Below are 11578 nucleotides of genomic sequence, written 5' to 3'. Positions count from 1 at the left end.
CCCACGCCCACTAAAACAATCTCTCCAACCTACATTGCACCCCCATGAGAGGACCAAATTGAAGGATCATCTCCCGAGAAAATGATAAATATTGGCCTTTGGGGCTTTGGGCCCGCCGATTATGACGAGTTCATCTCCAAAAACAGAGAACTAGAGCATCAACTTCTTCATAAATTCAAAGGGATGAAATGGCTTTATGCCCACAGCTACTACACGGAAGATGAATTTTGGCAACAGTTTGATAAGGAATGGTATGATGATTTGAGAAAGAAATATCATGCCCAGTCACTGCCGAATGTATATGACAAGGTTGCAGTTGATGTCGAAGCCGGAAGGAAAGAAATCAGGGAATCCTGGAGCCACTGGGTGAAATCCAAGCGCCCTCTGGGTGGATTGTGGGGCATATACAAGGCTATTAAGAGTCGCGAGTATATGATTGCGCGTACCTCTGCGTGGAAAAAGTGGTGAGTGTTCACCATTGTATCTCAACGCAGATAGAGCCATTCACTGAGAACTTCTATTTCTTTTCGTTGAAATCAATGTATTATTATTGGATATACAATGGCATAGAATATTGCAGAAAGGTCTCTTAACACTCTTAGAAAACTACAGGGACATTCATTAGTGGTTGAGTGAAAATGTAAAAATAAATAATACCCTCGAAGGGAGATTCAAACACCGACGGATCCAATACTTCTCGAAAGTCAACGCGCACTTGCAAAATGGACAGAGGAACAAAGGCCCCCTAATCGGGAGACGCCGAAGCCAAAAACACACCATACATGAGCAATTCAACACCTTCCAAGAATTGTTGATCAGAGATGCCTTTTCATTGCGTCCGCAAAGTAACAAGGTGGATGTGCCGAACGCTGATATCATCCCCCCATCCAACCTCTGACCAGCAAGCCACTTAAGCCGTCCTGAATGGATAGAGAGCTGCACCGGTCAGAGGGGAGGAGAGTACATTGTTCATATGGTACACGCTAGGCTTTCATCATCTGTGGCAAGAGAGAGACGTTAGTATTTATATATCTGGCATTGGATTCGAGGGATCTAGGGAACTCACTTGTTCAAAACTTGGAAGGATGGAGAAAGAAGAGAAATTAGAAATATGTTCAGATTTTTATGTGGTGTGAAGGCTTGGCAGAATGTTTGCCCGCTTGTCAAACACAAAGCAACAAAATATCAACTGCACTAACTGCTCCGCTAACTTTTGAACATCTACGCATCGTCGAGGTCAATCGGTGCAATTTTGCTTATCTATTTATCCATGTAATCATTCTTGGATTTCAATTTGCCATGCCCGACGTCGTGATGCTTCCTGTTCAGCTTTCTCCACGGCGCCTCCAGCTAGCGGCCATACGTTATCAAAGCTATCTTGAAATATCAAATTATATTCGAGGAATTCGAGCAAATCGCAACTCTCAATGCGTCCGAGGATTTCATGGAGGAAGCTGGCTGTACCAGCGGAGTTCTTCTTGTTTTCCACCTCGCTCTTATCTGGATGTATACAAACAATCCAGTACGAAAACGAAACATCCTGCTCTATGATTATATCTTCCTTATTCCGACTAATTTGATGCTCTATCTGTGTAGTAAACTTTCCTGCCGCCACAACCAATCTCAAATCTCTTATAGAGTGTCCAGTTCCGGGCAAGCAAGTTGTTCTCCATGGATACCTTGGAAAGCGAGTTGATATGGGGAAGAGGATGGCTTTTGTTCGCCTAACAGATCCAACCCTGTCGCAAAATGTTCAAATAATAGCTTTTGCAAAAAATGACTCGTTTGAGAAGCTGAAGTCAATTGAAGCAAATAGCCCGGTGGTCGTTCAAGGGGTAGTCCAACAAAAACAAGCTAGTTCCAAGGAGAAGACAGCCGCAGAGAAAGATGAAGCCAAGACTGATTGTGTAGAGATATCTCTGGAGGACATACATCCTCTTAATGAGTTTCCCAAGGATATAATCATGACCTCTGATACAGTTTTCCCCGCGGAGAAGAGACATTTGCAGATCCGAACTGATAGCAAGCTTCGTCATGCACTGCTATTCCGTGCACGAGCCAGGAATGTCCTGCGAGAGGCATTAGAGGAGTGCCAACTACCATTTGTAGAAATCGAAACACCCCTGCTTTTCAAATCTACCCCTGAAGGGGCAAGAGAATTTTTAGTTCCCACACGAAGGCGTGGGATGGCATACGCACTCCCACAAAGCCCGCAACAATACAAACAAATACTCATGGCTAGCGGCATCCCGAGGTATTACCAATTTGCACGTTGCTTCAGGGATGAGGACCTACGAGCAGATAGACAGCCAGAATTTACGCAGGTACTCAAGCCCGACCCATTTCAGGCTATTGGGTAGCAGTGTCTCTAACTCATTTGAGCAGCTCGATCTAGAAATGTCATTTGCAACGGGAGAAGATGTGATGGCGATAATCGAAGCTGCTGTAAAAAGGCTATGGTCTTCATTGATGTCAGAGCCCTTACCCTCGGGGAGCTTCCCGAGACTGTCCTATGGAGATGCCATGGCCAAATATGGATCAGACAAGCCAGATGTACGAATCGGGATGGAGATCAAGCGGATTGAACACATGATTCCGGTTGACCTCGTTAGTAAAATAAGCCCCCTGCATAATCCCATCGTTGAAGCCATCAAACTCGAAGGAAACGAGAACCCAGAGGAAATGCGTAAATTCCTTAATTCATTCATGGACTCCCCTGAAGCGAGTAGCTTTCATAAAAATCCAGAAGGTGGACCTGGCGCCTTCGTTTACGACTCTCGAAAACCCCTCTCTGGACTTCAGCCGTTTGGGTTCGAAGCGACATGGGTTCTCGAGCAAGAACTGGATCTGAAGGATGGTGATCTACTCATTATCCAAGCTCGCAAAAACGCCCCTTTCTCCGGAGGTTCGACTCCGCTAGGCGATCTTCGCCGGGAAATCCACAAAGCAGCCGTGGGAGCCACCCTCATATCCTCTCCTACAGGCTTCCACTTCCTCTGGGTCAGAGACTTCCCCCTGTTTTCCCCCATCACCGACTCAGAACCAGGCCAAGGAGGCGCTGCCGGAATCGCATCTACGCACCACCCTTTTACTGCACCGCTCCGCAAGTCAGATGTATCCCTTCTTCTCACAGACCCAACGAAGGTAATCGCAGACCACTATGACCTGGTCGTCAATGGCGTCGAACTCGGCGGTGGAAGCCGCCGTATTCACTCTGCAGCTGTCCAGGAATTCATACTTCGCGACATCCTTAAAATGCCCGCGGACAGACTTGCTGACTTCTCGCACTTGCTTGATGCGCTGAGAGCCGGATGCCCCCCACATGCGGGCATTGCGCTTGGTTTCGATAGGCTAGTGGCAGTCATGCTGGGCAAGGACAGTTTGCGGGATGTAATTGCGTTCCCGAAGTCTGGCAAGGGAGAGGATTTGCTGGTGAAGTGTCCGAGTGAAATGACCGAGGAGTCATTGCGGACCTACCATCTTCAGCTGAGGGATGACGTTGTTTGGGGCGAGAATAAGGTTGAATGAGATTTGGAGGAGTTAATTACGATCCGGTTCTTCTGCTCCGGGGGTTGCCTTGTGATATAATTGACATTTTCGTCCTGTTCTTCCTCGCACGGGTTCGATGCGTTTCGTTGCATCATTGAATAGACTTTTTCATGCCAATTTCTTTATTTCAGCAGCCTCTGGGGATAAATGTATTAATAGCTTTAGATACCAGCCCTTATATAGACTACTTCCATCTGTATATTATTCTAATATCATAAGTAGGCATGTGTGCATCAGTGAGCGTATCAGCTACTACCATACGGAGCAAGCTAGCAATCCGATTTAATTAGTCCATGTATCATTATAGTATAATCGTCACAGGATTGACTTTTATTGTTTGTAAATAATTATGTATCCGTATCTCCAATACCTTGAAGAAAAGGAAAAATATCCCACAGCCAAAATGACAACGAAACAGATGCCTAATGCCCATTGCCTTTCGTTACACATTTATTTACATAGCATCCCACCCCGGGTTGTCATCTCAACTCGCAGCCTATCAACTGATTGAAAATTAGGCTAAGCTCGTTTCCCTCGCCTCCCCTACTTTGCCTTTTTGACGTCCGCTTGCGCATTAAGTATCTTATGCCAGTGAATGGTATGAACCCATTTAGCCAATCTTCGCATTGGAAAAGTCCATTTCTACAGTAGCACCAATGTGAGTCGTCAGCAATGTAGAATTCTCCTTGATCAAAGGAAAGAATAAAAAAATTTTTTTTAAAAAAAATAGAAGATATAAATTTAAAAGAAACTCACCTGGATGCTCCTGCTGGAACTTTTTCAATAGCTCCATCTTCTTCTGCTCATCGCTGGTCGGCTTTCCCATCTCCTTTTGTCGTTGATCATACATCATTTTCTCCACCATACTCCTCGTCGCCCCGTCCAAATCTCCAAGCTTTGAATTCTCCGGTGTGATCTTCGATACGTCGATGGGTGGCGCGGATGTGACGATGTGCGGCCACCACTCCATTTGGTTGACTTTATCAAGGTGGATAGAAATTTCTTTGCCGGGCGGTTGAGACGTGGACTCGAGAGTCCATGTCGATTCGTCGACATGGATGGGGTGTGGGAACGTTCCCTGCACCAAGCGAAAGTCAGAAAGATATAGAAAAGGCGTGACGATATTCACATTCATTATAAACATGAACACTGTACTCCATGTCGATACATACATCAATAAACGTTTCCCCGCCTTTAATGCCCACGAATATCTTAGTCTTATTCAACTCAACCCGCAAATCCCGTCCCTCTGATAGTTGCCGCTACTGGAATGGTTACATCAGCGTCTTTAATTGTTTGCGTCCACTTGTACGGCAGTGTGGCTTGTTCTGCGTCTTCTTTTGCCTTGCGCTCGCGCTCTTCACGCTCGCGTGTGGCGATGGCTTCCTTGCTTGGACCTGTCTCGGCGTCCGACATTGCTTCCGGTTGGTGTTGAAGGGTAATAATGTCCGTGGTAAGAGATATATATACTTTTGGTCTCGCACTTGTTGATTTGATTGAGGTGGATGCACTGTACAAATGCCGCTCACAGGGTGTTTACTACAACTCCTGATGCTGTGCCTTGGCGGGGCGGCTTGAAAATTTCCTTGTGCTGCTCAGGAGGAGTGATAAGAATCGAGTACGCCTGTTACCAAAAAATAAAAAATAAAAAAAGTTGTGTTTCACCAGCGTCGCTACGAGAGAGTTTCCTCAGCTGGTTGGTGGGGATGTAGGAGGATAATGTTGGTTGTGTGATTGTTAACTATCTAACCGAGAGCAACACAACCTTTATGTTAGGTGGCACGTGCCTGGGGTAGCCGTAGTAATGCCTAACAGCAGCATCAACTAACAACTGCCAACAACCATCCCCAGCGTATAAACATGCGGGGGCAAGAAAAGAAAACCCTTAAATCAAGCTAAATTTAATCAAATTTTCCCTGTATATCTCTTGCTTTGCTGAAACTAAATTAACCCAAGCAGCTACCCTTTTTATCGGCATCACGGAGTTGTCGAAAATAATACACACAGAACGCTAAAAGGAAGAAGGGAAATATCGAAAAGAGGAAAGCTAAAAACATTATTTACCTCAATCCCATGCTATGTCAAGGAGAAAAACACGAAGTGAAAAAAAAGAAAATATAGGAAAGACATACCCGACAACACGCCATAAAAGCGTAAGGGAGAACGAAGGTACATCCCAAGAAAACGCAAAAGAAAAACCCACCTAATCACACACTCATCCCCCGAAAAAAAGAGAGTTTATGAAACAACTAGCCCCAAGCAAACCTTTTACTAGCATTACTAGATCAAGGGCTCGGCGTGCCTTCTTCATATCTAGGTCCGCCATCATCACCCGCACCGGGCGTAGCTGGAATACCCATTCCCATCGCCGGAGTGGGAGCATCGTACGGCCTCCCACCGCCCATAGAAGACATTGCAGCTGGGGTTGGAGCATCGTACAGCTCACCAGGGCGCTTGCCAGAGTACCCAGAAGCATCCGGCGTCGGCGCATGAATGGCGCCAGGCGTGGGTGCATTGTCTGCCCAACCTCGTGGTGTTGCAGCCGTGGCGCCGGGTGTCGGTGCGCTTCCATAAGGACCAGGCGTTGGTGCGGAATAATCCGCACCAGGAGTAGGGGCATCGTACCCGCCCTTGCTTCCATTACTATGCCCGATGGGAGGAGGAGCTGCGGAGCCCGGTGCCCAGGCAGGTGTACGCGAGCCAGCGCCAGGATGTGCTGGTGTTCGGGAGCCAGCAGCAAATGCATCGAAGCCCGAAGTTGAGGAGCTGCCAAAGCCGGAGCTGGAGTCGTACGGAGTCTTTGTTCCAGAAGTCCAGGCGGGCGTGCGGCCCCCACCATAGGCAGTTCTGCTGGCGTCGTATGGGTTTGAAGTACGGGAACCATCTGCTTTCCATGCTGGAGTGCGGGAACCGCTTGCTGTTGCAGAACCCCAAGCTGGTGCTATGGGATGTGTTAGAGAGTGTCAAGTTATTTATAGTGGAATGGAAATGAATACTCACTGCGTGAGGAAGAAGAACGCCAGGCTGGAGTGCGCGAGGAGTCATTTGCAGCTAGAGGTGTTCGACTACCTGACCAGTCGGGGGGAGCTGCAGAGCTATTGTGAGGGATTCGGCCCCGGCCAACGCCACCACCACCTCTCCCACCGTACCGGGAGAGATCGATCGAAGCACCAGTGATAGGACTACGTGGATGGTCAGCGTTGCACCCAAGTTTAGTGGGAGGGGAAGTAGTTACATACTCTTTTATGGAGAGCATATCCTTGTCCACAGTAATCACCTTGTTTTTCGAATGCAACTCAACCCGTGCCTGAGCATCGGTTGTATCTTTGACGATACCCAACAGACCCTTGAATGGGCCTTTTCGAATCGTTACAGTTTTGCCAATAGTTCGATCCCTACCAAATGACTTGGGAGGTGGCATTCCGCTGCCATTCATTCCATTTTTCTGGATTGCTGGGTTCATTGTCGAAAAATCGGGAGCCGATCGGCTGGCCAGTCTCCCGCCACTGGTCGCTACCGTGGTCACATTCGAAGCTCTCGTAACGATAATGCCCGCGTTGTCGCTGGCATCTTTGTTTTTCAGGAAAAGGAATGAGCGGTGGATGTGAAGAATGGCGCCTGTTCGTTGTTCTCCGGTAACTTCACGGACTGTATCGCCGCACCTTATCTCTGAGCCATTACGATCGGTTGAGACAGCATTGCGACGCTGGGGGATCTTATTCATGACTTGTGACGGCAGTACGTTTCTAACAGATCCATTCTGATCAAGAACTCGCATGGATTCTCGATCTAACTTGATGATACACCCAACAGTAGCTTGACTACAATGACAATTAGTAAAGCAGACTTTAAAAGGGACAAGCGGAATTGGTCTTTTGGGGCGGGGACTTACTCAAGCTGCACGAGATCGTGAACATCATACATGCCAAGTTTCCCGTCAACACCAGCATCCGCAGCCTCTCGAATATCCTTGCTGAACACTGTAATTTCCTGCATACTCATGTCACTGAGCAGCGTAACCCTGTCATCCTTAATGCGAACCACCATGCCCAGCTCGTCACGGAATCGACTGCCGCCAATGACCTTAACATGATCACCTTCTTGGAAGCGCTTCCTAAGGCCCTTGATCGGCACGTCTATCTGCTGTCCTTTGAGTTCGCCTTGCGTGACCTTAACGGAAACAATATCCCCGCGGGTGGATACCGTCTTGCCAACGACACCCTGCTGCTCTCCTTGGAAAACTTCAACAGTATCCCCAGGAAGATATGAGTCTTCAGTGGTCGTATTTTTAAGACTCGCAGCCAAAGCAGCAAGATCAAGATTCGCAGTGCCATCATCGGCGCCTCGGGCGAACTTTGTGACCTCATCGAGCTGTGGGTTGACATTTTTTGTAATCAGATGCTGCACTTTCATGTCTTTGATAAGGAACCCGTCAACGTAATTATCCCCCAAATAATTCCAAGTTTTCCCTCCAAGCCCAGAGGTGGCACTCAGATACTTAGCATGCTTCTTCTTGGCCTCTGCTTCGCTAAAGGGCCGTTGGGGAGGACGAGCAATGGTGCTGCCGACACCTGGTCTCTTCCGTTTCACATCACCATTTGGAGCGCCCATGTCCTCGTTCAAGCCATAGTCCAGACGAGGGACAAGCCTGACAGTGACATCCAGACCGTTCGTCTCCACGTCCTCGAGCTGTGCCAAGTCGCCTTGATACTTGCCCCGTTTGATTCGTACCCAGCCACCAGGAATTAACTCTTCCGATTTGGTAACTCGGAGAAGATCGGGCATTTCCTTCACGGAGATCAATATCATCTTCGACTTAGTATATACATTCGACATATCGTTCAAGGCATCGACGACATCCGCCTGCTTGCGAGCTTCCACATAGATATACCCACTCATCGTTCCGCCCCGTTCAAACGCAGACATGATTCGAATTGGCCTCCTGGAGCCCGGTGGACGGTCCTCGATTCGCTTCATAATATTAAAAACAACCTCCCGCTCCTTGCCGGGGCGGCATTTTACAGCCCATATACTCGGATCGTCAACGCTGGGCAGGAGTAATCGCTTCGGCACAACAACCAGGTCTGCCGCCGTCGCTCGGTTCCGGCCATACCGCTCTTTAAGGGCTTGTGCCTGTTTCTCAGCATCCATTGTGGCCTCCAAATCCCGCTTTCTATCAAGCTCGCGATGTCGCCGATCATCAGTCTCTGCGCCCACGGGCAAAGCGTCGAGATCGTCAGGGTGCTCTGCGACAAATCCATCACCCATTTCCTCCTCATCTTCTTCAGCATCATCCTCTTCATCGACCTCAGCCTCAACCTCAACAAAAGCATTGATTCCTCGCCGTCTTCGTTTCCGTGGCCGCCCCTACAATAGTAATAATTATGATAACGCATCAGTAACCCCCGATTCAACGTCATTTACTTGTATTCCCTTCTTCATTATAACCTGTTTGGTAAGATCAGAGAAGGATCTAATTGAACTTACCGAAACAGCCTGCTCATCCTCATCCTCGTCATCTTCTTCATCCTCCTCTTCTTCCGAACCATCTCCGTCCTCGCCGACACTATGCTCATCTGCATCCCCATAATCGTCTTCCTCTACATTATCACTCTCGCCGGTCTTCTCTTTTCTCCGTGAAGGTTCATCTTCTTCCTGATCTTCCTCATCGCCTACGGCAAACCTATCATCCCTCGCCGCATCATCGAAGGACATTGTCTCACGCTTCTTCGGTCGCTCATCGTCCGAATCCTGGACGGGGGCGGGGTTAAAGTCATCATCCTCCTCTTCGGAACCGAAATCACCATTCAGAAAATTACTGGGACCGTTAGACATTGTGTAGTAGTGTAGTACAAACCCCGATACAACTTTCGATGAAATTTTGCCGCGCGTGTTCTTCCTCTCGCCGCTGGTTTTTGAGGCTGGCTCCGCTACGAGTAGTGGAGACGTAAAATGAGCGTATGCGATTGTGTACGTGTCAGTAATTCTGACCTCAGGACTTCCGTCCACCTGGGAGATACAAACCCCCAAAGCTTTAGCACCTCCTCTGCTTAGGTCTAGCAGGACCAGGGGAGAAAAAGCCGTGATCTCCGCTATGGTAGGGGTTTTTAGTAGCCTTCTGTAGATTGGAATGGAAAAATCGAAAATCGAGTGGCTAGGGAACGTCCTGCTTCAGAAGCGTCTGGCGTGAATGGGAATAGTGAAAGACATACGGATAGAGGTGAAAAGAAGTTCGGGAAGTTTGATGAATGCGCTTGTGGCATTTGCTGGCAGCCGTATGGGGTGCCAAATATGGACTAGCACATTTTATGCTTCACGTGATATCCTGTTCCTTCCAAGGTTCTCAGGAGGCCGAACAACTTCGCAGAGAAAAACGATATTATTATCCAACAGCTACATGTATTGTACACGAGATACTGAGCTAAAATACATGCCTAATCCAAGAAAAACAGCAAGGCTGAAGATTATGCATTCCACCAGAAAAACTCGGCCGCAGAACAACGAGACCAATAACCCAAATTCCAAAAGTTACAGGGGACAAATGCATCCCAAAAATGCCTTCACCTCTAAAAAGAACAAGGAATAACATATATGATTGGCATGCCTGTACGTGAGACAGAAATCGGATAACGAAATACCCAAGAATAAGGCAAAATGAAAAATAAAATCAGAAAAAAAAAAAGAATGTAATACATCGAACAACCTAAAGACTCATCCCAAAGAACTGATGAACCTTCAAACTCTGCCTCATACTAAGGTCCAACATAATCTCCTCACTTCCGCCAGGGATCGCGTATGCGCGCACATCCCGATACAGTCGCTCAATCTTACCCCCTTGACCCCCACGGGTATAACTCAAACCACCAAAAATCTGGCTCGCCTCGCGAGCGCAGAACTCAAAGGTAGTGGTTGATTGCGCCTTTAGGCCCGCAATCGCACCCCCTAGGCGGAAGGCGGCCTCTGTGTCGTCCATGGACTGGCATTGGAAAACGAGATTTTCAAGCCAGTTATGCGAGGCTTCGATATGTCGCGCCATGTGCGCGAGCTTCATGCGGATCACTGGGTGGTCGATCAAGCGCTTGCCGAAGGTTTGTCGCTTGTGGGCATATTTGACAGATTCTTCATAGCAGACGCGCGAGAAGCGGACGCATTGAATTATTATGCCCATGCGTTCGTGGTTGAAGTTCATCATTATTACTAAAGGCGTAGGGGCAGATTAGAATTACGTTCAGAAGAATTGGAATGAAAAATTGAAAATTCTTCTGTGCGGGGCGCGGTTTTCGGTTCCTCTTACCTTTGAAGCCCTGGTTCTCCTTGCCGATCAGGTTCTCAACAGGCACCTTGACATCTTCGAAAGTGACATAAGTAGTACCGCTTGTCGCCATGCCCTGGCAATCCATCTTGCGGGTGCCGACTCCACCGGCGGACCGCTCGATGAGTAGTACGCTAATACCATTCATTCCAGGTTCGCCAGTCCGCACAGCGGTGGTGAAGTAATCCGACCAAATGCCATTGGTAATCCATTTCTTCTCACCGTTGACAATATAATGCTTCCCATCCGGCGTCAGCTTAGCTTCACAAGAAATATTGGAAACATCGCTTCCACAATCCGGTTCGGTAATGGCTAGACAGATACGCTTGTCGCCGGCCAAGATACCAGGAAGGATGCGGTTGACCAATTCTTTCTTCCCGTATTTGATAACAGGTGGGCACCCGATGCCAAAACCACCAATCAGGTTCCAGACGAGACCACCGCTGGCGGCTCGAGAGAGCTCATCGGTGACGATCAATTCATGGAAGAAATCCCAGCTCTCTGGGGGTACACATTTCACATGATTCCTGGACAGTGCCGGGTCATATGCCACACCCATCAACCCCGCCAGATATCCTCTTTCCCCCATTTGCTTGTAGAGATGTTCGGGGACGGTCTTCCCCTCGTCCCATTCATGGCCATTTAGGTCGATCTCGGCCTCCACCCATTCTCGAACCTCCCTCCCATTTGCAGCATGGGTCGCATTATAGTACATGG

General features: G+C 48.2%; 5 protein-coding genes across 5 annotated transcripts in view; 2 read left to right on the top strand and 3 right to left on the bottom strand.

Moving 5' to 3' along the window:
• Positions 1-898, top strand: part of HCAG_06233 (conserved hypothetical protein) — a gene marked incomplete at both ends in the record, with an annotated part of 1823 nt that extends 925 nt beyond the window's left edge. The window contains 2 exons of the mRNA XM_001538578.1: positions 50-464; positions 634-898. Of these exons, the coding sequence (XP_001538628.1) occupies positions 50-464; positions 634-898 (680 nt within the window). The remainder of the gene's footprint in view (positions 1-49; positions 465-633) is intronic.
• Positions 899-1299: 401 nt separating this feature from the next.
• Positions 1300-3528, top strand: HCAG_06232 (conserved hypothetical protein; the record flags this gene model as incomplete). The annotated part of the gene is made up of 3 exons (XM_001538577.1): positions 1300-1471; positions 1597-2324; positions 2386-3528. 3 exons carry the CDS (start codon positions 1300-1302, stop codon positions 3526-3528), a joined length of 2043 nt encoding a protein of 680 aa, XP_001538627.1.
• Positions 3529-4159: 631 nt separating this feature from the next.
• On the bottom strand, positions 4160-4965 carry HCAG_06231 (nuclear movement protein nudC; the record flags this gene model as incomplete). The annotated part of the gene is made up of 4 exons (XM_001538576.1): positions 4160-4191; positions 4306-4627; positions 4722-4796; positions 4828-4965. The coding sequence occupies 4 exons, from the start codon at positions 4963-4965 to the stop codon at positions 4160-4162; spliced, it is 567 nt and encodes a 188-aa protein (XP_001538626.1).
• An 869-nt stretch (positions 4966-5834) lies between these two features.
• On the bottom strand, positions 5835-9384 carry HCAG_06230 (conserved hypothetical protein; the record flags this gene model as incomplete). The annotated part of the gene is made up of 5 exons (XM_001538575.1): positions 5835-6490; positions 6550-6731; positions 6789-7370; positions 7442-8916; positions 9037-9384. 5 exons carry the CDS (start codon positions 9382-9384, stop codon positions 5835-5837), a joined length of 3243 nt encoding a protein of 1080 aa, XP_001538625.1.
• An 868-nt stretch (positions 9385-10252) lies between these two features.
• The window catches only part of HCAG_06229 (hypothetical protein), a gene marked incomplete at both ends in the record, with an annotated part of 1998 nt that continues 672 nt past the window's right edge, over positions 10253-11578 (bottom strand). The window contains 2 exons of the mRNA XM_001538574.1: positions 10253-10746; positions 10844-11537. Coding sequence (XP_001538624.1) covers positions 10253-10746; positions 10844-11537 — 1188 coding nt within the window. The remainder of the gene's footprint in view (positions 10747-10843; positions 11538-11578) is intronic.

This window comes from Histoplasma capsulatum, genomic scaffold, assembly GCF_000149585.1.
Source record: "Histoplasma capsulatum NAm1 scaffold_7 genomic scaffold, whole genome shotgun sequence".
Lineage (NCBI taxonomy): Eukaryota > Fungi > Ascomycota > Eurotiomycetes > Onygenales > Ajellomycetaceae > Histoplasma > Histoplasma mississippiense.
The sequence above is the reverse complement of the archived record's forward strand: the minus strand, read 5'-3'. Positions and strand labels throughout refer to the sequence as shown.